The 27,157-nt window shown below is 49.5% G+C and overlaps 1 protein-coding gene across 7 annotated transcripts in view; it reads left to right on the plus strand.

The window, feature by feature from the left end:
- The window catches only part of MYCL (MYCL proto-oncogene, bHLH transcription factor), a 35,789-nt gene extending 9,160 nt beyond the window's left edge, over positions 1-26,629 (plus strand). For 2 of the 7 annotated variants that reach the window (XM_072723717.1, XM_072723720.1), the window contains exons 3-8: positions 426-523; positions 11,756-11,898; positions 18,159-18,596; positions 19,204-19,317; positions 20,327-20,831; positions 23,854-26,629. In XM_072723717.1, the coding sequence (XP_072579818.1) occupies positions 18,552-18,596; positions 19,204-19,317; positions 20,327-20,831; positions 23,854-24,452 (1,263 nt within the window). In that variant the 5' untranslated portion in view covers positions 426-523; positions 11,756-11,898; positions 18,159-18,551 and the 3' untranslated portion in view covers positions 24,453-26,629. The other 5 variants (XM_072723719.1, XM_072723721.1, XM_072723718.1 and 2 more) reach the window with 4 other exon arrangements.
- The last annotated feature ends 528 nt before the right edge of the window (positions 26,630-27,157 follow it).

Genomic DNA, 27,157 nt, shown 5'->3' on the forward strand with positions numbered 1-27,157 from the left:
TCTGGTCCCTGTGCATGGTGGAGGTAGCTCATATTGTGTTTTGGGGCAATGTCAGACCCTCTGGGTACCTCATCTTGCTTCGGGCTGTGACCCAGCATAACAAAGGGCCTGGCAAAGAGTATCAGCCTATCCTAGTCCCTCTTGGATATGTAATGTCCTTGTAAGACATTACATTTTTCCTCCCAAATCATGGGAGGGGGAGCCCTAGAATTCTTCCCATGCCCGAGAAGAACAATCCAGAAGTGTGGGGCATTGGGTTTCCCAGTATATACTCATGCTTTCCATCTGAGCTCCTGTCCCCCGCTCTGACCACTGCATTCTCAGGGCTCTGTTCGCCCACCCCGGGAAAGCCTCTATCTGAAACACACAGGGGCATGCTCAGTTCTTGACACATTTCATGTTTGTTCATTCTGTCTCCCCATCAGATTGGGAACCCCAGGATACAGGATGACCATTCTCTGAGCCCTGACTCGGTGTCAGGCAGTCCTCGAGGAGTTCAGAGTCTAGAGGGAGAGATCAACAGGTAAATAAATCATTACAGTAGAAGTCTGATAAAAAAAAAAATTATGCTAAAGGTAAACAGAGCAGTGATACGGGCACAGCTGCCACGTTGCACAACGCCAGGGGCCTGCCAGTCATAACTGGTCGCTCGCTAGAGATAATGCAACGAGATGGCCCTGGTCATGTGCAAGCCCAGAGGAGGCATCTAACCCGGCGTTGGCGGTCTCAACAAGTCCCTTAAGGATATGAGCTATTAGCAGAGGCCCGAAGGGCAAGTTTACCAGGCAGATGAGGAGTGAAGGGCACTTGAGGCAGAGCAAACAGCATGTGTGAAGCCAAAGGGGGTGAGGGAACATGCGAAGTGTTAGGAAATAGCAGGAAATACATTTTGGCTGAAGCCCTGGGCACATGTGGAGGAATGCCTAAAGCTTGTTTGTTAAAGTGAGTTAATGAATGCAAGAAAGACTATAATAACAAAAATCATAATCACCCACATTTGTTAGCTACTCACTCTACCCCAAGCACTGTGCGGGGTGGTTTATGTGAATTCTCTAATTTTAACTTTACAACAGCCCCATGAGGGAAGTTCTTTATTATCCTGCTGTCTGCAGATAAGGAAACTGAGGCCCAGGAAAAGTTAGTTGACTTGCTCAAGGGCAGAGAGAATGGCAGAGCCAGGGTGGAAACCTGTACGTCCTGGACTCTGGAACCCTGAGCCCTTGATCACTGCTTTCCCTACAACACCAGCGCCCTTAACTTTGGGCGGAGGTGACCCAGGTCATCTGGTACCAACCCAGGTCAGCTCTTCTCAGCCTTGTCCCAGGGCTTCTCCTCCTTGGTATGACCTTAGATGTCAGAGCTCTGAGGACCTCTTCCCTTGACCTTCTGTTCTCCTTACCCCATCTTCTCCCACCCTATCAGTGACTCTGTACCAACAACTTCCCGGTATGCAGCTTCACCCAGTCTGAATACCTGCCTGTGTATTTCACACAGTCCTTAACACAACCGATATTTTCTAGTTTGTTCGGCACCGGGCTTGATAGATGATGTGGACCCTGCCCTCGTGAGCTCACAGTCAGGCGAGCAGATAGAGCTAGGCGAGTGGAATGGAGTGTGTTGGCAGAGAGAGCTGATACCAGGAAAGTGGATCAGTTAGGTCTGGGTTTGGCTGTTGGTACAAAATCCACAAATCACGACCACATCACCTGGAAATACTCAGTCCAGAGCTGGTGTGGTAGCTCCGTGATCATCAGAGCAGAGCCCGGTGCTTTCCGTTCCATTGTCCTGTCATCCTGAACATGGTGCTTGCTTCTCATTGGCCTGCATAGCTGCTGAAGCTCTGGTCATCACATTTGCGTTCCAGTCAGTTGGAAGCAGGAAGATGTGAAAAAGAGCACACTCTCCCTTTATAAATAGTTCCTGGAAATTGCACAAAATACTTCTGCCCAGAAGCTATTGACCAAGCACTTCGTCACAGAGTCACACCTAGCCATAGGAATTCTGACAAATACGGTTTTTGCTCTGAGCCAGCCCATGGGCCCAGCTGAAAATCAGGGTTGTATGACTAAGGGCAAGCAGAATAATGGATATTAGGGGACCACTAGTCGTTTCAACCTCAGAAAGTACCCAAAGGACCCAATACTTCACTTGAATTTTGGGGGATGAATCAGAGTTAGCCAGGCTGCAGAGTGTATTCTTGGAAATGCAAGCGGTTCAAGGTGTCTCCAGCATGGAGTGCACCTTGGGGAGTAATGGAAAAATACAGACAAGATCACATCATCTAAGTCATTTTTGGGGGGTGGGGGGAGTCGTGGCTCATTCTGAGGAAAGAGACACACCTGGAGGTGTGGTGGGGAGGAGCCAACCTGTGTTAAAATTAGTTTTCTCCAGAGATTAACAGCCTAGGTGTGGCTTGGCTTTAGAAGTCCCTTGACTTTCCTTCCCAGGCCTGGAGTTCCAAGAGATGCCAATTTGCAACTGTGGCACACCATGCCACAGATACACACGGTCACTCACCTGCACATCACACACAGGTTGTGTGGTTCCTGTGTTTGGAGGGCAGGGTTGTCTTAGCCTTAGGAACCTGTGCCTTGTAAGCTTCGATGGACAGAGATTTGGCAGGAAGACTCCGGAAGTTCTGGAGTGGGGCTGCAGTACTGAAGTAATCATTTAGGAGCCGGCAGTGGCCACAAGGCCATTGGCCTCATGAGCCTCCACTGCTGGTCAAAGGCAGGATATTGCCACATGAACTACCAGCTGTAGCATCCTCCCCAGACACATCACCAGGACTTCCAAAGGTTGTGTTTATTTCTCTGGCTTTTTTCTTTCTTTTTTTTTTTTTTGCAGACATCAGGGCAAGATAATCAGCTGAGAGAGGAGTGTCTGGCTCTCTAGAGAATAGACCCAACCCCCTTGACGCTGACCTTGTTGCCCTTCTCTGCTCTTGCAGCAAGTAGACAAGTGACCTTGGCCGGGCCACCTCAGAGAGTTCAGCAGGGAATCCTAAATGCACCAGCACCCCCCCCCCCCACTCCCTAACAGAGCTCTCCAGTTCACACTCCTCCTGTTCCCATTCAAACAAGACACACGTGTCAAATAGACCCACCAACACACGTTGCTCACACCAGGTACCCAGATCTACATCTATTGCCCCGCATACAGGAATTCACACACAAAAGTCACATGCACACACAACACACGTGCTACGTGTAGATACAGCCCTCCAACTACCCACATCACTTACAGACCTGCACATATCACACACAGACATATACGTATGATACGCTAACACACCTATTCTTACCATACAGCATGCCACAAATACATCCATCCCTACACATTCACTTACCTATTTACACATCATACCCAGACCCCCTTTGATGTTGGTTCCTGTGTTTGAGGTATAGGACCCCTCAGGTTCCTTCATCCATAGGAACCCTTGCCTTCTGAGCTTTGATGGACAGAGCTCAGGAGGCAATCAGAGAGGAGAAGGGAGCGCCCCTACCTCCCCAACCCAAATACGTATATTCAGTCCACAGCAAAGAAGGAAGACTAGCCTTTCCCCCAGTACCCTATGGACCCATGTTTGCCCCTGACGTCAGGGACATGGAGTTCTGGGCAGGGGATCCAGTATGGTGCCCTGGCTCTGCCCCCACTGTCCAAGATGCCCTAGGGACAACAGCCCTAGCCAGAATCCTGGAAGCAAGGCTGTGCCAGGCCCACGAATGTCATAGTGGCAGGACAGCCCTTATGCAATGGGCACCGTGGAATGTTCAGTGTGCCTGTGGGAGCTGATCCAGTGGACCTGGGGAACCAGTGGAGAGGAAAGGCCCTGGCGGTTATTGACATCTACTCGGTGCCAGGTGCCATGTCTAGACCTCCACAGCATTGTCTCCTATCATCTGCACATCATCTGTCATCCCAGTTTATAGATAAAGAGAATTGGGGCCCACATTGGTGCTCAAAGCCTCACAGCCAGTAATTGGTAAGGTCTTGCCTTGAACCTGGGACTCTGTCCCTACAGCACCAGGGCCCCGAGCTTAGGTTGGGGTGCCACAGCAAGGCAGCTCCAGCGCAGGAGTGATCCCAGCAGCAGATAGGCCACTTGGGGCTCTATTCTGGTCTTTTTCCCGTCTCTCTCCCTTCTCACTGGAGGTACAGATACCCCCTGCTTTTCAAAAGTTTGCATTAAACACCATTTTTGCTTTTACAAAAGACCTATATTAGTACCATTTTGCTAACTGAAGAAATCTGAAGAGGATGTTCGCTTTTTTAAAAAAGATAGCAAATGGCAAAAAGAGCACCCAGTGCTTGTTTTGCGTCAAGCTGTCATAGAAGGAGTACGCACCCCTGACAGTGAGAGTGGCATTGCCAAACTCCTTCCCTGGAAACCGCGCTCAGCATCCCAGCATCAAGCCACCAGAGATCTGAACTATGTCTGTAGGCATCTGTGCTTTCTCTCGATTTATCTTGCACACCCATTAGCAAGACGTGTCATAAAGTATCGAAAAGCATATCAGAAAAGCCTAACAGAGGCTACTTTCAGGGTCTGGGAATGCTGAATATTTTTTTCCATATAAATTAATGGCACTTGCTTCTTTATGCCATTTCAGCTTATGAGAGGTTTCATAGGAATGCAGGGCAAACCTGTAACTGAGGTAGGAGACCTCAGCCCAGAAAAGTGGAGCTGGGGATTGGGAAGATAGGAAACATGGGGCACCTGCGTGGCTCAGTTGGTAGAGCATGCAGCTCTTGATCTCAGGGTCATGAGTTTGAGCCCCATATTGGGGATAGAGTTTACTTAAAATTTTTAAAAAAATAATAGTTTTTTTTTTTTTTAAAAGAAAGAAACAAAATTTTAAAGGGGATGGGGTAGGAAACAGATGAATGGGTTGTGAATTTGGACCCAATGCCATAGACTAAGCCCATATTAGTCCTGGATATTGAGCCAAAGCTGGTGTTAGACATGAGCCGGAGCTACAGCTTGAAGCAGGTCAGAACGAGAATCAGATATGAGTCTGAGCCAGGAGGCTGGACCTGGAGCTGCTAGTGTCGCTGGAGTGGATCCAGGTCAGCCCTGAGCCAGAACAGAGGGACGGGAGATGGAGGCTGAGGTGCTCCCACTTCATGCTTACAGAATCTCCCCCACTGGCTCAGGTAATTGCTGGGCCCTGAGATGGGATGCACAGAAGCTCACACCGCTCAGGAAAGAGAGACAGGGACACAAAGAACTTTAATCCAAGGCACACTAGACTTTGCTAACAGACTCTCCATGCATCTAGGCCTTCAAGGGTGGCCAGGGCTTCAAGCACCAGGATCCAGAGATAGATGAGGGAGATTGGGGTAGGCCAGGTTGGCACTGGGAACAGAGGCCTGGAGGCAAGTGAGCTAGCATCTTATTTCACTGGAACAGACCAGGGAACAGTAAGCATCAGGCTCGCAAGGTTGGTGACCAGAGCTCACAGGACTTGATGTCCTGCTTAGGAATTTGGACTTTATCTAGAGGGCAACAGGACATCATTGGCAAGTTTTAAGAAGGACAATGACAAAAGCCCTTGGGCTGCTGGTGTGGGTGAGGGGCTCGGGGTGGGAAGGGGAGCTGGAAGTCAGGGGGACCTAGGAGAAGGCTGATGTCATAGGGCGGGAGATTGTGAGGCTGATGCTGGGCAGTCACCCAGGACCGGAGGGAAGGGGACGGATGCCAGATCTTTAGAGGGGGTATGATCGACAGGGTTTGGTGATCACTTTTTGTTTGAGTGTGAGGGCGAGGGTAAAGCCTAGGAGGACACCCAGGGCAGAGCTCGAACACCAGGGAGGTTGAGAGGCCATTGCAGAGGTGGGGTCACCCCCGGAGAAACTACAGGGACAGAGCCCGTGCTCCAGCCTGTCCTCCCAACTTGGCCTCTCACCAGCAGCGTGTCCCTGGCATGTTATTTATGAGGCCTTCTGAGCCTCGGGTTTTTTCCTTCTGCAGAATGGGGAAATGTTTATTTCCTTCATGGAGTCTTTATGAAGACTAGACAAAAATGTGTATGATGGTATCTGGCACATGTTAAGAGTCTGTTCATTGTTCCAAGTTCAGCCATGTGCCCCAGCCTAGACCTCAGGCTCCCAAGAAAGATTGCTGGCCTCTATCAGTGACCATCACAATACCTGCTGGTCACAAGGGGTGACCTAGCGTGACCTGCAAGTATCCTACCATGTGGCAGGCAGCTCCAGGTACCTCCTGCCTTCCAATTGCCCTGTAGCTGAGGAGAATGTTCTGGGTGCCCTGTTTGCTTATTCTCTGGCCAGTGAGGCCCAGGTGCCCTCCTCCTCTGAGCAAATCTTCCCAATAGTGCCCCAGAGGCCCATCAAGTGACCCTGGGGGAAGGAGGGAACTTCTGAGGGATGCTTAGATGTCCTGAACCAGACTGGAGTCTGGCCCCCACCCCTTGCCCACTATGGGGGCCTATCGCAGGCTCCAGTCACAAGCCCCCTCCCCACCTATTCCTCAGTCTACCTGTGCAAGGAGGTCTTGAGGAGGGGGCCAGTCCTGCAGGACAGAGGCCAAGGCCACCTGGGGAGGCATTTGCAGAGTCTTCCAGGCTCTTCTCCTTTTCCTTTAACATCCTTCTAGTCCCTTAAGCATCCTGAATCCCTTATGTTAACAGGTCCTCAGGGGCCACCCTGAGAGCCTCTCACTCTCTCCACATACATACCTACAGGCCTCTTGTGTCACCAACTGTGCCTCCGAAGGCAATTCTTTCTCCTGAGCACCAGACCCCCTATATCCCACTCTCATTCATCACTGACCCAGACTCTCAGACCCACATGGCTAAAAGGAGCTCATTCTCCTCCTCTGGACCCTCAGGTCAATGAATGGGTCTTCCTCCTACCCATTCGCCCAGGCTTTGTCTCCTTTTTCTCCTCTGCACCCTACATCCCATCATTTCTGCACCTCCTCTCCATCTATACCCTACTTCCTGCTGAGGTCTCCACATCTTGCACCCCATTACTTCTGGCCTCTAGCCCAGCTGGGGAAAGTCAGATCTTTTCCTTGCTTCAGGGGACTCCAAAGGCATAAACTGCCTCATTCCGATATGTTTGAGAATTTTTTTTTAAAGATTGATTTATTTATTTACTCATGAGAGACACAGTGAGAGAGAGAGAGAGAGAGAGAGAGGCAGAGACATAGGCAGAGGGAGAAGCAGGCTCTCCACAAGGAGCTCGATGTGGGACTCAATCCCAGACCCCCAAGATCACACCCTAAGCCAAAGGCAGACCCTCAACCGATGAGCCACCCAGGTGTCCCTGAGAACTCTTTGAGAAGAACATGTTCCGGGAGGCAGCATTTTAAAATCTGACAATCAATAATCACAGCTTAAATACAATATCTGCCTTTCAAAATAAATTTGTCTTGCAGACCTTTGCAACAGGGGGATTGCCCAAGAGGTTTTTTTTTTCCCCCTTCTGGTGCAATAATTAACACCACTTTGCAAAAGGCATATAAAAATACACTATAAAAAAAACGAGACTGCCTCTAGCATAATACAATAACAGCTTATGAAACACAAGTTTCAAACAAAGAAAAGAAAGAAGGAAACACACAAGCTCTCCAGACCTTCAGTCTTTTTTAAAGAAGCCAAAAATCTGAGTTTCAGATAAAAATCTCACAAGTTTAAATGTTAGCAATCAGTTTTTTAAAAATTTTGAAACCAGCGTTCAGCCTCCAGCATGCAACTCTGGGCCCCTCCAAGTGTGTCCTCCACACTGCTCTTGAAATGATCTTTTGCAATAATAAAAATTAACTTTAAAAAAAAAAATCCTACACTTGGGGGCACCTGGCTGGCTTCATAGGAAGATGATGCGACTCTTGAGCTCAGTTCAAGCCCCACACTGGGCAGAGAGATTACTTAAAAGTAAAATCTTAAAAAAAAAAATCCTACACTTAATGCACCAAATGCATCACGTGCAACTCACTTAATGCCACCGTCTGCATGCTGAGGCCCGTGCTGGGTCGAGTAATTTGCCCCAGTTACACAGCTAGTGAGGAAAGGAGCCAGGATTCCAGCCCAGTCCTCCGGCTGCTTGGGACCCTGGCCTGTTTTTGCGCCCCAGCTGCTGCCCCAGTTTAATAACCGAGGATGCATAGAGACATGAAGGCAAGCGCAGCTCTCGTGTGTGCCCGGTTACTCCCTGGCTCTGCGCCCACACCGGGACCGCGCGCCGGGGGGCCCGGGCGGGCCAGCGGGGAGCGGCGCTCGCACAATGCAGGTGCCGCCGCCCCCTCCCTTCCGCCGCTTTGAGGCTCCGGGACAGCCGGGCCGCGGCTTCCTGCGCACAGCCCGGGCCTTCGACGTCCGTCCGGCTGCCGGCCCTCCCGCCCCCGAAGCCCCAGCCCGGGAGCCGGGGGGATGGGGGCACGGAGGAGGCGCCCTTGCCCCACTTGCCCCGCAGCCAGGGCTTGGCGTCCAAGGCCGCAGGGCCGGTTTGCAGGCCCCCAGTCCACCCCCGGCGCCACCACGGGTTTGGTGCCTCCTGGCCCGGCCTTGGCCCGCCCTCCCTCCTTGACACGCTCGGAGCCAATTTAAATCCTGCCCCCACGCCGTCCCTCTGCAAGTCCGGTGGGAACAATAGCTCCTGCGCCGCGGAGCACCTTCCAGGTGACTGAGTCAGGGGCGGAGGCCTTTGCATGGATAGTCTCATGCGATCTTCACGGGAGCCCAGCGGGATGATTGCTCTCATCCCTATTTCACAGGTGAGGAGCCTGCAGACCAGGTTGGTCAAAGGCCTCTGTTCTCAGGCCGCCTGGCGACGGGGTAGCGGAGCCCGGATCTGTTGGACTCCAGCGGGTCTAGACTTGGAGCTGCTGAGGGGCTGCGCGAAACCGCTCCAAGGTTCTGGCCCAGGGACCTGCACCTGTCCTGGGGACACCAACCAGGGTGGGTGTTTCCCTGGCCCTCAGGCAGCTCCCCATCTGATGGGGAATGCTTTCTAGTGCTGGATGATCTAGAAACTCACTTCGTCGGGATCCCTGGGTGGCTCAGCCGTTGAGCCCCTGCCTTCAGGCCCAGGGCATGATCCTGGAGACCCAGGATCGAGGTGACCTCGGGCTCCCTGCATGGAGCCTGCTTCTCCCTCTACCTGTGTCTCTGCCTCTCTCTCTATCGTGAATAAATAAATAAAATCTTTAAAAAAAAAAAAGAAGAAAGAAACTCACTTCGTTTCTCTACAGACAGAAAGGCCAGCCTGAGCACTAAAGCATAAACAGGTTTTAGGTGGAGGGGGATCCCTGCACAAAGACTGGGCTGAGACTGGGTGAGGAGCTCCGGGCCCAGCCGCCACCACAACACAACTTTCTGCCACTGTACCCCTTCCTCTGCCTGCTGAAATCGGGTGTTTCATTCATGGGGACACCTCTGAGTGTATCTGTGTTGGCAAGCCCACCGGAAAACCCCATCTCCTCCCCACAAGTGTGGGAGGCTGAGGCAGTGATGTCCTGGCAAATATTTAGCAACGGGCACACGATGGTGGGGGGGGGACCCCAATTTGTAGCATTTGCGAGTTTCCATGGAGCAAATATTCCACCATGGTCAATATCAAGCTACTGCAGTTGAAACTGGACAGTAACACACCATAACAGATCTGATAGAGAGATGATAGGAAAACCAGTAAGCAATGATGAGTTTGGAGTCTTTACTACTTTTGTTTTTAATATAAGTGTCAATTTATAGACTTTAATTCTTTTTTTTTTTTAAAGATTTTATTTATTCATGAGAGACACAGGGAGAGGGAGAAGCAGGCTCCACGCAGGAAGCCCCACATGGGACTCCATTCCTGGACTCCAGGGTCACGCCCTGGGCTGAAGGTGGCGCCAAACCGCTGAGCCACCCAGGCTGCCCAGAATTTAATTTAATGACCGTGTTTAACAACCAGCTCACAGGATTCCCATAAGTGCAACAATTGGATCTCAAGAGCGGATACTTGCTGACTCCAGTGCAACATCAGCCAAGGTCACCCAGGTCCCCACGCCTGCAGCTCCAGGCCTTCCTCCAGCTTCAGGGCTCCTACACACAGGATTCCCCATCTCTAGCCTGGGTTTCCCTCTAGTGGACAGAAGAGTCATTCCAGGTGATTCTCTCCTACCTGTATCCAGAGTTCATGGCCCAGAGGGTGTGGATGAGGCTGATCGTCCCTCATGGGAAAAGTTTCCTAATGGGGGTCCATATGGTTTCAAAATTGTCCTCAAGCACTAGACACTTGGCATCCCTCTTCTCTGAGAGGTAGCACCAGGGAGGCCCTTTGGGCTTCAGCCATTATCACAGTCTCTAGAGTTTTTCAGAAGTCCCAGCTCATCCCCCAGGTGGCAGCTAGTACACTAGCGCTTAATTCAAGTTTGGAGAACACCCTCCATCAGGTCTATCTCTAAGGAGACGAACTGCTTTTTCTGTTTGCATGAGGAAGTAAGCTTTCACATAACTCATAGCCGACAGGGAAACATATGTGTTGGGCACATGAGAAAATAGAGTCACTTAGATGTAGAGCTGGGGCTCAGGACTCCCTCTCTTGCATTATGCTTGGTCTCTCTTCTTCCCGAAGTGATCTTTCCAAAGCATAGCTGTATCTATCACTTTTCCACTCACAAATCTCCTATAATTTTCATTGCTCATATCTTCAGCCCAAGCTCAGGCACTCAAGCCCTTGGTTGAGACCTCATCTGTGTTGTTTACCTTAAATTGCCAAAGAAGGAAAGAGAAGAAAGCTGATCTTCTAAAAATTCTCCTCTGGGCCATGTACTTTGCTAAACACTGTAAATACAGGTTTCTCCTGCTATCTGAAAGTTGAGGGTAGCTATGAAATCCTTCATAAGCCCAACTAGCATAAAGTGAAAATAATCCCCATGTTCTGAAAGTTCACATTATACTCTTTGCTTTTATCAAAAATTTATATTAGTACAGTAGAGACTTAAAAAAAACTAAATCCTCTTCTGATTTCTTTCTGTTAGCAAAAACAAATACAAATATACTTTCAAAAAGTGAGGGATACCTTGTAGTATCTTATTTCTCCAGTAATGCTGCTAGATAGGGCATTTTACGGATGAGAAAACTGAGTGTCAGTACCAGCTGACTTGGTGTGACACAGCTTGCAAACAGAGAAATTTTATATTCAGCCTACTTCTCTTTCTTCTTGAAAGCTGCTCTTGTCATTTTAGGCCTGACCCCCTCCCCAGGATGGCTTGCAGAGTGAGGTCCCAAATCTCCGGAACCATTTTCTCACCACACTCAAAATAAGGCCACATTCCTTAGGGTTCTAAGAAAAGGACTGCTTTTCATTGAAACTCAAGCAGAGGTAATAGAGCCACAGACAAGGGATAAGAAACCAGATTTTTATCTGATTAAATTCTTCTCGTGCTGGTGCCAAGGTCTTTCCTCTCCTTCCTTCCCCTACCTTCTCCCCAACTCTCCCTTCTCATCCTCTCTCACCTTTATCTCCTTAACTTCACCTGGAATTCTAGACATCTCTAAGGTTCAGATCCAATTTCCTTTCTCCAGAAAACTCTCTCAGAGCATCTGGCTCAGGAATCTGCCTAATGAAAGTGAGAGTTGTTGCAGCTTGTAAGGAAGAGATTTCTGGCTAAACATGAGGATTGATCACACGTGTTTATCTCGACTCAGTCCTGAAACTTTATTAAAATGCGGTAGTAAGTGGATGGGGGGGGGGGGAGAGTATAAACTCACCAAGGAAGGGAATGACTGTATTTTAATGATCACAGGGTTTCCTTTGGGGATGATGAAAATGTTCTACAATTAATGGTGATGGTTGCACATAAAAGAAAAGAAATAAAGAAATGGGAGAATCTGGACCCCTGCCTCACACCATAAACAAAATGAACTCAAATGGATCACAGACCTAAATGTAAGAGCTAAAACTATAAAACTCTTGGGAGAAAACAGGAGTAAATCTACATAACCTTGGATTTAGCAATGGATTCTTAGGTATGATGCCAAAAAGTACAGCAGCAAAAGAGAAAATAGATTAATTTCATCAAATTAAAAACTTGTGCTTTAAAGGACATTGTGAAGACAGTGAAAACAATTCACAGAATGGGAGAAAATATTTGCAAATCATGTATCTGATAATGATCTAGAATCTAAGACTATCTAAGGACCTCTTACACTCAATGACAAAAAAGATAACCTGATTTTAAAAATGGGCCAAGGGTGGGGGGCTCCTGGGTGGCTTAATTGATTAAGTATCCAGCTTTTGATTTCAGTTCAGGTCATGATCTCAGGGTCATGAGATGAAGCCCTTTGTTGGGCTCTGTGCTTGGGTGTGGAACCTGCTTGAAATTCTCTCTGTCCCCCATCCCTCATTCTCTCTCTCTCTCTCTTTAAAAGAAAAAAATGGGGGCAGCCCGGGTGGCTCAGCGGTTTAGCGCTGCCTTCAGCCCAGGATGTGATCCTAGACACCTGGGGTCAAGTCCCATGTCGGGCTCCGTGCGTGAAGCCTGCTTCTCCCTCTGCCTGTGTCTGTGCCTCTCTCTCTCTCTCTGTGTGTGTGTGTGTGTGTGTGTGTGTGTGTATCTCTCATGAATAAATAAATAAAATCTTAAAGAAAAAAAGAAAAGAAAAAATAGGTAAAGAATTTGAATAGACATTCTGGAAAGAAGATATACTAATGGCCAATAAACGCATGAAAAAGATGCTCAATATTATTAGTTGTTAGAGGAATGTAAATCAAAACCACAATGAAATACTACTTCACACCCATGAAGATGGCTATAATAATAATAACTGAAAATAACAAGTGTTGGTAAGAATGAGGAAAAATTGTCACCTTATACTTTACCAGATAAGAATGTAAAATGGTGCAGCCACTGTGGAAAACAGTTTGGCAATTCCTCAAAAAGTTAAACATAAAGTTGCCATATGACCCAGCAATTCTGCTACTGGAATATGCCCAAGAGGGGCACCTGGGTGGCTCAGTTGGTTGTGTCCAACTCTTGATTTTGGCTCAGGTCATGATCTTAGGGTCATGGGATGGAGCCCTGCATTGGGCTCTATGCTCAGGGGAGTCTGCTTGGGATTCTCACCCTCTGCCCCTCTAAATAAATAAATAAATAAATAAATAAATAAATAAATCTTTAACAAAAAATTTTTAAAATATGTAATAGTCAATTTTTTTTTAGATTCTTAAAAAGATTTTATTTATTTATTTAAGTTTTAATTTATTTATTCATGAGAGGCAGAGAGAGAGAGAGGGAGAGAGAGGCAGAGACACAGGCAGAGGGAGAAGCAGGCTCCATGCAGGGAGCCCGATGTGGGACTAGATCCTGGAACTCTAGGATCACACCCTGATCTAAAGGCAGACGCTCAACCACTGAGCCACCCAGGCATGACATCAAGTTTTTTTATTTTTTTTTAATCAATAGAAGGATTGGAAGTTTAGGAAATCTCCCAAAAGGTGAAATGGAACACACAGAGATAGAAATGAGAGACAAGATAAAAAAACACTAGCAGGAGTTTCAGAAAGAGAAGGAAAAAGTGGAAGGGGGAAATTTTTCAAAAATATAATTAAAGAGGTGCCTGGGTGGCTCAGTCGGTTGAGCATCTGCCTTTGGCTCAGTTCTTAATCCTGGTGCCCTGGAATCAAGCCCTGCATAGGGCTTCCTGCTCTGCAGGGAGCCTGCTTCTTCCTCTCCCTCTGTCTGCTGCTCACCCTGCTTGTGCTCTCTGTCTTTCTGTCAAATAAATAAATGAAATCTAAATCTAAATCTATATATAATTAAATATATATTATATGTAATAAAATATATAAATATATACTATAAATTATATATAATTATATATGTTATATATAATTATAGAAAAAAATATATGTAATTACAGAGCAAATGGGTTTTCAGATTAAAAAGCTTATGGCAAAAAATGCAAAAAGATCCTGCAATGCAATTCTGACACTAACTTTCAGAGTTAGGCCAAACTTCACAGGCACGGTTCTCCATAAGACTGCCCTCATTTGAGACAGCAGCTGCAAGCTCGGGGTTTCCCAGGCCACCAACACTTGTGAGCAACTGGCTACAAATTTATGGGTTCCCACTACCGTTTCAGGTTTGATAACTCACTAGAACAACTCATAGATCTTAGGAAAATGGTATACTAATGGTTATAGATTTATTGTAGCAACAGGATACAAATCAGGACTAGCAAAAAGAAGAGACAGGTCTTGGAGGGTCCCAAACGTGAAACTTCCAATGTCGTCTTCCTGTGGAGTCAGAATGAATCACCCTCCCAATGCATGTGTGTGTAATAACATATACAAAGCATTGTTAACCAGGAAAGTTCACCTGAACTTCAGTGTCTAGTTTTTATTGGGCTTCCATTAGGTAAATAAGACTGGTTGAATGTGATTGAACTTGGTCTCCAGCCCCCTTTCCCCTTCCCAGAGGTCAGACTGATATCACTTGACCCAAAGCCCCAACCCTTTAATTACATGGTTGGCCTTTCTTGCTTGTCAATTACTATCTTGGGTCTCTTAACTATCTGGCTATCCAACTTATCTAATTTAACATATCTTAAACTATCTGGAGGCCCACCATGGGTATTCCATTAGCAAAAACTATCAGGGCCCATTATGAATAATAAACAAAGTCCTATTGCTTGGCAAATTCCAAGGATTTAAAGGCTACTTTCCAGGGACTGGAGACAAGGGCCAATCAACTGGTTTATTATACGACAGACCCACACCAAGGCATATCAGTGAAAAAATTTAGACTGTCAGAGACGAAGAGTGTACCCTAAAAGCCTCCAGAGAGAGAAACAAGCCATCTGTAAAGGTTTACATTTCAAATGATATCAACCTTGGGTGCCTAGTGGCTCAATCAGAAGAGCATGTATGTGATTCTTGATCTTGGGTTTGTGAGTTCGAGCCCCACATTGCGTGTAGAAATTACGTAAAAATAAATAAATTTCGAATGATCTCAACCTCAATGGCAACACTGGTTGCTAAGAAACAGGAAAGCAGTACATTTAAAATTTTGAGGGAAAATTATTTCTAGTTTGGTATTCTATACCCAACCATACTATCAGAACCAAAGACGAAGGTATAGTGAAGACAATTTCAGAAATGCAAAGTCTCAAAAATTTTACTTCCCAAGGACCTTTTCTCAGGCAGCTGCAGTAGGGTGTGTTCCAACAATGTGAGGAAGTAAATCAAGAAAGAAAAAGCAGGGATCCCTGGGTGGCGCAGCAGTTTGGCACCTGCCTTTGGCCCAGGGCACAATCCTGGAGACCCGGGATCGAATCCCATGTCAGGCTTCCGGTGCATGGAGCCTGCTTCTCCCTCTGCCTATGTCTCTGCATCTCTCTCTCTCTCTCTCTCTCTCTGTGTGTGTGTGTGTGTGTGACTATCATAAATAAATAAAAATTAAAAAAAAAAAGAAAAAGAAAAAGCAATGAGTACCAGAAAACAGGGGAGCCAACACAGGAGAGAAGCAAAGGGGATTTCCAGGGTAATGGTGAAGGGAAGTTGCTGAATAAAAATTGTGAAGTAGGCCTAGACTCAACCAGTAAATTCAGATTAGAACAGGAAGCTAAAGGGTTCTAAGAGGTAAGTTTCCAAGAAAAAAATGGAACTGATAGATTGATTACTGGATGGGTTTGACCACATGAAGTGATCTTTGTAGCTCAAGTAAAAAATGTGTAGGGTCGAATTCATAATATGTAAAGAGAAATCTGCACAAAAGAAAAAAATGAAACAATTTAACTCTGAAAAAAAATGTGCAAGAAAGGAAATGTAGTCATAGGTGCTCCATAGTCACATAGTCAAAATACTGTAAATATTTAATATTTAAAAATCTAACTGGAGAATAAGGGAAGGCCAAGTATGTGGAGGTGGGAAGGGAAATACAAGAGCTACATCTTCTGTTGTAGAATGTCAATAGGAATTTAAAAATCAGGAAAAAATAGATCATATTGGTCGAAATATGGAAGTAAATATTAGGAATAAAAAACAGCTAAAAGAGTAGTTGCCTTTGGAGACTGCGAATCAGGGGTGGTGAGGGCAGGGCAGAAGACTGCCTTTTTTTTTTAACCTTATCACCCACCTATTTGATTTTTTTAAGACCGTGTACACGTACTAGTTTGATTTAAATTTTTTTTAAAACTTAAAAAAATTTTTTTTATTTACTTGTGATAGTCACACAGAGAAAGAGAGAGAGGCAGAGACACAGGCAGAGGGAGAAGCAGGCTCCATGCACCGAGAGCCCGACGTGGGATTCGATCCCGGGTCTCCAGGATCGCGCCCTGGGCCAAAGGCAGGCGCCAAACCACTGCACCACCCAGGGATCCCTGATTTAAAATGTTTTAAGAAAAATAAAGTAAAAAACTGAATGTCCCTAGGGTAGCATTTGTTATCTTGGAGAATTCATATCACCAGCCCGGGTCCGGATATCACCTCAGAAAACAAAGCTGTTAGTCCTAAAAGCAGCAGCATCTCTATGGAACAGACACACATTAACCAGGCTCATGAGACCAATATTTCAAATCAGATGCCAATTCATTAATTTATAAGGGGAAGCAGGGCTTCGAAGCCAACTAGATAGATCTTCTTGTTCACTGGTGAGTGCATTCTCTCCCAGTGGGCGGATCTACATAGGGAATAAAGTGATTTTTAGCAGATTGCTTGGTGATCCAAAGCACAAGTGAGGTGGGGGGCGGGGGGGTGAACTGGGTAAGATTTCAAAGAATGAGGCCTCCATCTTCCTTGTTCCTGGACCAGCATCTTTGTCCCCAGATAGACACTCTGGTGATTGCCTTGACAACTCATTGCTCTCTGCTTCATTGGCTATCCAGACTGCTCCTCACTGGCACCTTCTTTCTTCAGCTGCTTTAATACCTTTACTCAGGAGGCGCCTGGGTGGCTCAATCGATTAAGAGTCTGCCTTCAGCCCACGTCATGATCTTGGGGTTCTGGATGGAAACCCCCTGTATCAAGCCCCATATTGGGCTCTATGCTCAGCGGAAAGTCTGTTTCTCCCTCTCCCTCTGTCAATGCCCCCACTCCGGCTTGCTCGCTCTCTCTCTCTTTCAAATAAATAAAATATTTTTAAAAACACCTTCGAGGTGCCTGGGTGGCTCAGTCGGTTAAGTGTCTGCCTTTGGCTCAGGTCAATGATCCCAGGGTCCTGGGATCAAGCCCCATGTTGGGCTCCCTGCTCAGCAGGGAGTCTGCTTCTCCCTCTCTGTCTGCCACTCCATCTGCTTGTGCTTGCTCTCCCTCTCTCTGTCAAATAAATAAATAAAATCTTTAAAAAACAGTACCTTTTATTCAGGTTACAGTCTAGACTGGGCCTGACAGTTACTCTCTCTCCATCAGGTAGGTTGGCACATCTCTACCTCACAGCATTAGAAGCTTATATCCAAACAGGCAACACCTTTATAAAGCACCCATGATGTGCTAGGCTCTAAGCCCTGGAGTTACAGTGGCCAATAAGACTGACATTTGTCCCTGCCCTCATTAAGCTTAAAGTCTAGTAAGGAAGACAGACATTAACCAAAGTGTACATCTTTCAGCCACCATGAAGCTGGAAAGGTAAGATCTCAGCTGGGTTGGGGACATCGGATCTCCTTGTCCTCCTTCCCTTCGACCTTTCCCCAAAGCCCCTCAATAAAATGGTTTGATTCCTCCCCCCACAAAAGAAGTGTGCAAAGTGAAGGAGCAACCCAACTCTCAGAGACAATTTCCTTTATCTTAGTTCTTGAGGTGGGGTCGCCTCGTGGGTGCCCCTAGATATCACCAACTACAGTGAATCATGGAGGGACGCTCAGTGGGTGAGCATCTGCCTTTGGCTCAGGGCATGATCCCAGGATCTAGGATCGAGTCCCATATCAGGCTCCTTGCATGGAGCCTGCTTCTCCCTCTGCCTGTCTCTGCTTCTCTCTCTCTCTATCTCTCTCTCTCTTCTGTGTCTCTCATGAATAAATAGATAACATCTTAGAAAAAAATAAAAGTCTTAAAGTTAAAAAAAAATGAACCATGGGGAAGGGCTGTTGAGTAAGAACTTTCATCTAAAAAGAGAAAAAAGATCCATTTTCCAAGCATAGAATCCCAGCCCCCTGTGGTTTCTATATCCTAAATCCTTCCAATAATGTTATTTCATGCTTAAATTTATCTAGGGTTGGTTTCTGTCATGTATAACCAAGCATCCTGACTGGTACTGCAACCATCTCAGACATCTGTGGACCAGAGAGCAAGTTACCAAAAGGCAGTTCCAAGCCTTCTGCTTTAGGACTGCAACCAAACCTAGAACCTTTCTGACCTGCACCTTCATTCAGCACAAAGCAGAGCACACAGCCTGTCTCAGTAAACTCTGGTTGGCTGAATCACTCACTGAGTCCACAAATATCTGCCAGAAGCTGTTCTAGGCACTGAGGTTCCCAAGCTAGTGAGAACGACTTGCTGCCTTCAAAGATGTCCCACATGCATTTTAGACCCAATATATTCAAGACTGATGGTGTCATCCTCCCTGCCTTTTCTCTCAACTCACACTTTTGGATGCTCCAACCACAATGAACCGCTTGCACTTCTCATTTCCCTATGCCTGGATGCCAACAGTGAGTACTTGGGTGTTCTTAGACCACAGGAGTGGGAGGAAAAGAGAGCAGGCAATCTGGTTGCTGACTGTAGACAGCGACCAGACTTTCAATGCCATGTAGAACATTCTATATGTATTGGCTGCTATCCCGAATTGCTTTACTTGGCCTAAACAGAATGACCATATAGTTTGGCTTTTCTTCTCCCACTGAAGACATAGAAGATGGATGACACAAAGGGCTTCTATGTCCATTATGTTGGCCACACATGCAACTGCAAGCAATGGTCCCATTTTACAGATAAGCAAACAGAGGCTTCGGGCGACTTGGCCCTATAGCTAGCAAATAGCAAAACGAAGGCTGCAATGAAGTTTCTTGACTCCAAACCCCATTTTCTTTCCTCTAGTACTACAGTTCCTACAGAGCTATTTTGTGTGTGTGTGGTGTGAGGGAAGGGAGAGTAGCCCACACGTAGATTCCGGGGAAAAATTCTCCTTACCACCAGCACACCAGGGGCTAAGTTTGTTTTACTTGCCTCTCTTCTTGGCCTAGTACCTTCGCTATCTTGTTAAAGAAATGCTCACAACAACCCTAATAAGGTAAGTATTACCATCCCTTTATTTTATAGATGAAACTGAAGTTCAGGAAGGTTAAATCTGACGCTCCGAAGTCCAGCATCTTCCTACCTCGCTTCTCCGAGGTCAGGGTTTGCACCAACCGCAGTGAAGAAACGGGCCAACAGGTGATAAAGAGGATGGATACCCGGGACCAGCGCCAGTTCAGGGCGGCGGGCCGCCAGGTGGCGCGGTGGAGGTGCACCGGGCCCCCCACCTTCACGCAGACCGCCCTTCAGGAGCACCTGAAATAAGCCCGCCCACGGGCTCGAGGGGCGGGGCAGGGAGTAGCCCCATTCCCCAGCCCGGGGTGGGCAAAGGGTGCGGTTTTAGGTTGCATGCTGGGACCGCCCCGGCCCAGCTAAGAGTCACGCCTTCGCTAGACGTCCCTGAACTGTGTCAGCTCGCGGCCTGCCCCGCGCCACCCAGCGTGCACCCCCTCTGGGCTGGGGGTCCAGGGAACCGAGCAGCCGGCGGGACGGACCCTCGACCGCCCCCACCTGTCGGGCGCGGGTCTGGCGGGGGGCGTGTCGGGGGCGTGGCCTGTCCCGTAGGCCCCGCCCCCGCTCCCGAGCCCGCGGCGCACGACCAGATATAAGGCGGCCGGAAACAATGCGCCTGCATCTCGCGCTCCCGCGCCGATCCCGGGAGCGTCCGGGCCGCGGTGCCCGGGCGAGGGCGGGGGCGCGCGGGGGGGGGCGCGCTCTTGGGTGCGGGCCGCGCGCTCGGGGGCGCGCATGTGCCTGTGTGCAGGCTGCCGGGCTACCCCGAGCCGGCGGGGAGCCGGTCCGCTCCAGGTGGCGGGCGGCGGGAGCGAGGTGAGGCGACGGGCGGCCCCGGGGCGGGCTGCGGGCTGCGTCCCGGGCTCCGAGCGCCCCCGCCCGGCCCGGCCGGGCCCTGGGAGCTGCGCTCCGGGCGGCGCTGGCAAAGTTTGCTTTGAACTCGCTCCCCGGAGCCCCGTCCGCGCGCCGCGAGCCGCTGCCCCGGGCACGCCGCCCCGGACGCGAGGGAAGGGCGCGGGCTGCCCGCCGGGAGGTCGGGGAGGGACGAGAGCGCGGCTGGCCGTGCCGGGGGACCCGGGGGCGCCTCCCGGGCCGGCCCGCACCCCCGTCAGCCGGTCCCCCTTCCCTCCCGCAGGGAGCGGACATGGACTTCGACTCGTACCAGCACTATTTCTACGACTATGACTGCGGGGAGGATTTCTACCGCTCCACGGCGCCCAGTGAGGACATCTGGAAGAAATTCGAGCTGGTGCCGTCGCCCCCCACGTCGCCGCCCTGGGGCTCGGGTCCAGGCGCCGGGGACGCAGCCCCTGGCGTTGGTCCCCCGGAGCCGTGGCCCGGAGGGGGCGCCGGGGAAGAGGCGGAGTCCCGGGGCCATTCGAAAGCTTGGGGCAGGAACTACGCCTCCATCATCCGTCGTGACTGCATGTGGAGCGGCTTCTCCGCCCGGGAGCGGCTGGAGAGAGCGGTGAGCGACCGGCTCGCCGCCGGCGCCCCCCGGGGGAACCCGCCCAAGGCGCCCGCCGCCCCGGACTGCGCTCCCAGCCTCGAAGCCGGCAACCCGGCTCCCGCTGCCCCCTGCCCGCTGGGCGAGCCCAAGACCCAGGCCTGCTCGGGGTCCGAGAGCCCAAGCGACTCGGGTAAGGACCGCCCCGGGCCATCCAAGAGGGGGGCACCCCAAGGGTGGCCAAAACTCTGCCGCTGTCTGAGGTCTGGCATTGGGTCTTCGCAAGCCCTTCGGCCACCTCCCCCTTTCTCTGGCTGAAGCTGCCGGTGTAGCCCCCAGCGGTGTCTGTCTGGCACGTGGGTGTGTTAGTAAACAGTTTGAAGAAGTGGCGTGGGAGCCAGCGTCCTTTGGATGATGATCGGAGCCCCAGGGGACAAGGGAGACGGGGTGAGGCTTAGCGCTTAGGACGATCCTAGGATTGGACTGTAGGGGATTTCTGGCCTTCGGAGGCTGGAAGGGGTCCCTTAAGGGTCATTCCAAGCTTGAAGTTTTTTGTTGCTGCCACTTTCTCTGGGGAAGCTCACACTCCCCCAGGGAGAGAGGAAGCTGAGGAGCCTTTTGTGCAAAACCAGAGCCTTCGCCCTCTGAAAAATCTAGTTTCCCGTCTGCTTTACTTTAAAATGACAATAATGCCCCCCCCCACACACACACACTTGCACCTCCCACCCTTTACCACTAGTGCCCCACACAATCACCCACCAGACAGGCAGCAGAGCAACGAACGCTCCCCATTAACAGCTGGAAAAACTGAGGCTTAGAAACAGGAAATCACCAGAAGTGAGCCCCATCTTCTTTGGCCCAAGGGTCCATTTGCAACCAGGCATTTCCTCGATGTTTCCAGGGTCTTCATGGTAGCTTATCCGAAAAGGGCTACATCTTGCTTTGTTGCTTTGGCCCGAGTAGGAAGAGCAACCTCTAGTACCTTCCTAATTTGACCTGTGGTTCTGTGTAGCTGCTTCCTTGCATTCAACAAATGTTCACTGGCCCCTGCTTGGTACCAAGCTCTGAGCCAGGTGCTGGGGTCCCAGATCTGAAACTCCAGCCTCCTCCTCCACCCTTGGATGCAAATTTAAACCGAAGGGCGGACTTTGAGCATCCTGTGCCACCAAACTATGTCGTTCTTAGCCTAGCCTCTTAAATCTCTACCCATGAGAGAGACCGGAGAGGGTGCTTTAATAGAGTGCCACTAACTAGCATCAGGTAAATCAGGACCTAGAAAACTCACCGTAGCTTTTAAGAATCACTTTTACGTGACCGTTTGAGAGGGAACTGCGGAGTGGGTATGGAAGTTGTCATACACTTGAGGGGAAAAATAAGGACAACAAGAAATTAAAAGTCAATTTTTTCGGTCCACTGTGTTAAGGTCATTTTTAACCTGCCTGCTTTCAACACCAAGAGCTTGTGTTTGTTTAATGGCTGCAACGGGAGTTTTGAGATCAAGAAACCAATAAAGATGTATCTCTACAAAAGCTTGGTGGAGTGGTAGAGTGCAAAGAGCATTGTTTGGGGGAGTTTGGAGATCTTTAGTTTGAGATCCAGAACATTACAAAGGTGATATGCGGACATGGCTGTTCTGGATCTCAGTTTCCCCTTCTGCACACGGGAAGGTTGAACTTGATTATCCAGCTGAGGCCATTTCCTTGTCTGGGTAGAGTTAGACCATCTCTGAAAAGAATGGTATCTTCCGTTATTGCTTCCTTAGGCAGAACCTTACGGGCTATGAGGTTTTAACACTGAACTATTAAAAGGTTTGGGATGTGGGGAAGCCTCCTGAATCATTTTCTGACTTGCCCTTTAACCTGAACCTGTTCGCAAGCTCCTGGTTCACTCACAGGCCACATGGCCCAGAACAAAATGCAACAGATTGCAAACAATGAGGGGGGGGCGGGGAGAGTGACTGACGGCGGGGCTCAGCCAATGGGGGCCAGGGGCCGGGTGAGACAGCATTCCAAACACAGCTCAGCCAGCCAATCCCGGGCCTCGTGGCCAGGAGGGCTGAATGGTCAGGTTTTATTAATGGAGAAATAATGCGATTGTCCACACAATGGAAGCCTTCCTGACAAAGGGGCTCAACCATCCTGATATGCAAAAGAGGCCCAGAACTGGGCGCTTCTGTGGTCAGGCCGCGATGCATTCGGGTGGCCTCCTTCTATGTGGGGGCTGCAATATGTGCGAAGCAGGAAGGCTTTCCCCTAACCGCCCCTCTCCGGGGTTGAGTAGCCTGAGACACCTTTGAGCCAGGGGATGACGGGGGGGGGGAGGGGGGGGGGCATTTCCAGGCGTCCCCAGGCCCCTGGTGTCTTGGCCCTCGCACCAGGACGTTCTGTTGCTGCTCAGTTCCCTGCCCCCCCCCCCTCCCCCGGCACAGGTCGCTAGGAAATGGTCGCTTGTATCTTTGTGAAGTTCCAGCAGCTTTTGCAGACAGGCGATTGCAAAATCCAATCCCCTTCTGGTCCAGGGAAGGGGGTGGGGCAGGCGACCTATAAATGATGGATGACTAGAAACCCATTGAAACCAGGAGCAAAATGCTCCTGAGGGAGACCCGTCCCCCACCCCCGTGGGTGAGGAGGGATGGCTTGTAGCCCTCCCTTCTCGGAGTCCTCAGCTGAAAGGATAGCAGAATATAGAGAGGTAGGGGAATAATAGGATTTATAACTTGTGAAAAGTAACAATTCCCCAAGTGCAGACTGTGCTGGGCCGGAACAAAGGGCAGCTCTGCCCACAGACCCCTCATTTACAATTCTGATGGGGCATGAAAGAGCCCGACGGGGGAAGATCTTTACAGCTAAACTTTGTCCCAGGCCGGTAGCTCTTTCTCTCCATCCCCTCCGTGGGGGAGGGGAGCGCCTGGGCGGACTGGGGGCTGTTGGCTTGGGTCTGCCTTTTGTTCTTATCTAAGCCTTGCTGTGCAAAAGGAAATTGGAGAATATTTTCCTTCTTGCTTCTTCCCCCTTCTTTCCTTCCCACTGCCCTTACCCCGTTACAAATGAATCCGTTGTCTTGCTCCTCACTTGGATCCGTTTATATCTAAATGAGCAGAATGTCATCTCCTTTCCCAAGCCCCAGCATAGGGTGTGTGTGTGTGTGCGTGTGCCTGTGCGGGTGTGTGTTTCTCATGGGGTGTGTTTCTTCTCTGGATCTCTCTTCTTGGACAGAGGGTGAAGAAATAGACGTCGTGACAGTGGAGAAGAGACAGACCCTGGGTGTACGGAAGCCGGTCACCATCACGGTGCGGGCGGACCCTTTGGACCCCTGCATGAAGCACTTCCACATCTCCATCCACCAGCAACAGCACAACTACGCTGCCCGCTTTCCTCCAGAAAGCTGTTCTCAAGGGGAGGCTCCAGAGAGAGGTCCCCAAGAAGAGGCTCTGGAGAGAGACACCCCAGAGGAAAAGGAAGAAGAAGCGGATGAAGAGACTGTGAGTCGCCCCCCCGTAGAAAGTGAGGCTCCCCAGTCCTGCCACCCCAAACCTGGCAGTTCTGACACCGAGGATGTGACCAAGAGGAAGAACCACAACTTCCTGGAGCGCAAAAGGCGGAATGACCTCCGTTCTAGGTTCCTGGCCCTGAGGGACCAGGTCCCCACGCTGGCCAGCTGCTCCAAGGCCCCCAAGGTGGTGATCCTGAGCAAGGCCTTGGAGTACTTGCAAGCCCTGGTGGGGGCCGAGAAGAGGATGGCCACGGAAAAAAGGCAGCTCCGATGCCGGCAGCAGCAACTGCAGAAGAGAATTGCCTACCTCAGTGGCTACTAGGTGACCAAAAAGCCTGACTGCTCTGTCTTACAGAGACCTGAGTTTATTTTCTAACTTTCCTTCTCCCCCTTAGTAATTTGCACATTTGGATTATGGAGGGACAGTCAGAACTGTACATTCCAGAAGGTGGTGCGGCCTTAGGGGGCAGGGCATGCCCTCCAAGGCAGGGCTCACGTTCTTGGGAACCCTGAAACCCAGCTCTCCCTCCTCCCTGACTCCCAGGAGCACTGGGTCTTCTCTGGCGCCTTTGGCTTCTCAGGCAGGCAGCTGACCGAGGAGACTTGGGGTCGGCCTAGCTCACTAGCTCGGAAGAAAAGCCTGACAGATGCTATGCAACAGGTGGTGGACGTTGTCGGGGGGCTCCAGCCTGCATGAAATCTCACACTCCGGATGAGCTTGAGGCTGGGAAAGGATGCTCCCGCTGGTGTCTCTGGGGTGACGCTAGGACAGCTGGGCCCGGACGCCCTCCCTGAGGCTCTTCTTTCCAGGAGACACACGAGCTATCTGGGGTGAAGACAAGCTCACAGACTTGATCAACATGGACCGTTACCTCACTGACAGACACTTTACAGTAGCTGAGGAGTTGGAAACCTTTAATATATATATAACGATGTTAGCCAACACCCCTCCTCCCACTCTCAATGCTGCGACCTTGAGAACATTTAAAAGAGCTTGACCTCTAAATTCTTTGTCTCGTGAAGCCCTCTGGGCCCTTTCCTCTGAGGGAGAAAGCATTCTGTCCTCACAAGGGACTTTTTTGTTTCCTTCTGCCTTTGTTATGCAATGGGCTCTCCAGCACCCCTTTCCCAAGGTCAGAAATATTTCCCCAAGACACTGGGAAATGGGTCCTACTAGCCTGCGGCCTGGGGAAGGCTTGGAGTCCTGGCCGTGAACTTGTTATCTGCCCAGGTGTTTTTCCAGTTTGGAATCTTTTCTCCAGGCAGATGTCAGGCACCTCAAAGGGAGAACTATACCACTTCCTCTTTCCCACTTCCCTCTCATCTCAGACCCTGACTGGTAAGTTTGAAGTTCTACTAGAACCATGCAGGCTGTCCTTCTAGGGCAACTCCAAGGAGCTTGCTTGCTGGCTTTGCAGCCACTCTCTGGCCCCTTGCCAGCCTGACATGAGTCAGATCTCTTTCCCAGAGTCTGGGCCTTACTGGAGTTCTTGCTAGGAGAGTTGCTGGGACTCGTCCAGGGCTCCAGAAGGTGGACTTGTTTCCTGGTGGGTTTTAAAGGAGCTTCCAGAAGCTCTGCTTAGCTGACCATGGATTTTGCCCCAGGTGAACCTGGTACCTCCAAGTGGATTCCAGGTGCCGCCTCCAGTCTGGAAAGGCATCCAACCCAACAGGTGTCCTATGGGCCAAGCTCAGCAGCCCCTAAGCCTGGCCTGGAAGAAAGATCAGCCCCTCCAGAACTCTGCCCAGGGCAGCAGGTGCCTACTGGCTGTGGTTTTATAAGTGGGGGAGGGGAGGATGGTGGAGCACTCTTGGGGGTTCTGGAGAGCCAGCTGCTACTTCCAAACTTAGGCACAATGGTCTGTTTCTGAGGTTGCTTCCTCGCCTCTGAGAACCCCAGCGGAAGTTTGGAAAAAACCTCTCTACCTTCTGGAGTATGGTTTTTGGAAGCCAACTGACTTCTGGAACTGTCTTTGGAGAACAGGTGGGATGTAGGTTACTGATGTATCACCCGAATAGCTTGTGTTTTATAAGCTGCTGTTGGGTCTTAGATTGGGGGCAGTGGTTTGTTTTATTTGTGGGGTTTTTTTTTTTTTTAATACTGTATTTTTGTATGCCTTTTGCAAAGTGGTGTTGTTTTTGTACAAGAAAAAAACTCTTGGGCAATTCTCGTGTCGCAAGAGTCTGATTTATTTTGAAAGGCAAGTTTACCTGAAATTTTGAATTTGTTGTGATCATCAATTGCCTGATTTTAAAATGTTGCCTTCTGGGACTTCTAATAAAAGATTCCTCAAACATGTCAGAGTGGGGGCACCGTATGCCAAGTCCCCCTAAGCCAAGGAAAACTATTTCAGTGTAACCACCAGTGATCCAGAGGGTTACATTTTTCTAACCATGTTGCCAACCAGGTCATTCCACTTTGGGTTCCTGAAATGCCATTTCAGACATGTCTAAACAATGTAGGTTGTGTACTTGGTGAACATGAAATTCTTTTGTGAATTGCACAGAGTGCTGAATTTGTACTTCAGAAGGTTTGAAATCCCAGTTCCACTACTTAACTTCTTCTGTGCCTTTTAGCTTTACCTCTCTGACCCCTTGTCATAAAATGGGGATAAACACTACTACACAGGAGGTTGGCAGGTATTAATGAAGTAGTAGACCTCTTTTTTTTTTTTTTTTTAGATTTTATTTATTTATTTCTTTATTTGAGAGAGAGAAAGAGTGTGAGCATAGCAGTGAGGAGGGGCAAGGGGAGAGGGAGAAGCAGACTCCCTACTGAGCAGGGACCTTGACATGGGGCTTCATCACAGGACCCCAGGATCATGCCCTGAGCCGAAGGCAGATGCTGAACCATCCAGGTGCCCCGAGACTGAGATTCTAAGAGTGAAGACAAAACAGCCCAAAGTTACTCCACTAGTAAATGAGTTGGGATTGAAACCCCCTTTTGCCTATCTCCACAGCCACAGGTCTTCATCATGGCCTAGTAATGCCAGCCTGTTTTGTTAGCATGGGGTGTGTGGAGGAGGT

This window comes from Vulpes vulpes, chromosome 10 (assembly GCF_048418805.1).
Source record: "Vulpes vulpes isolate BD-2025 chromosome 10, VulVul3, whole genome shotgun sequence".
Taxonomy (NCBI): domain Eukaryota; kingdom Metazoa; phylum Chordata; class Mammalia; order Carnivora; family Canidae; genus Vulpes; species Vulpes vulpes.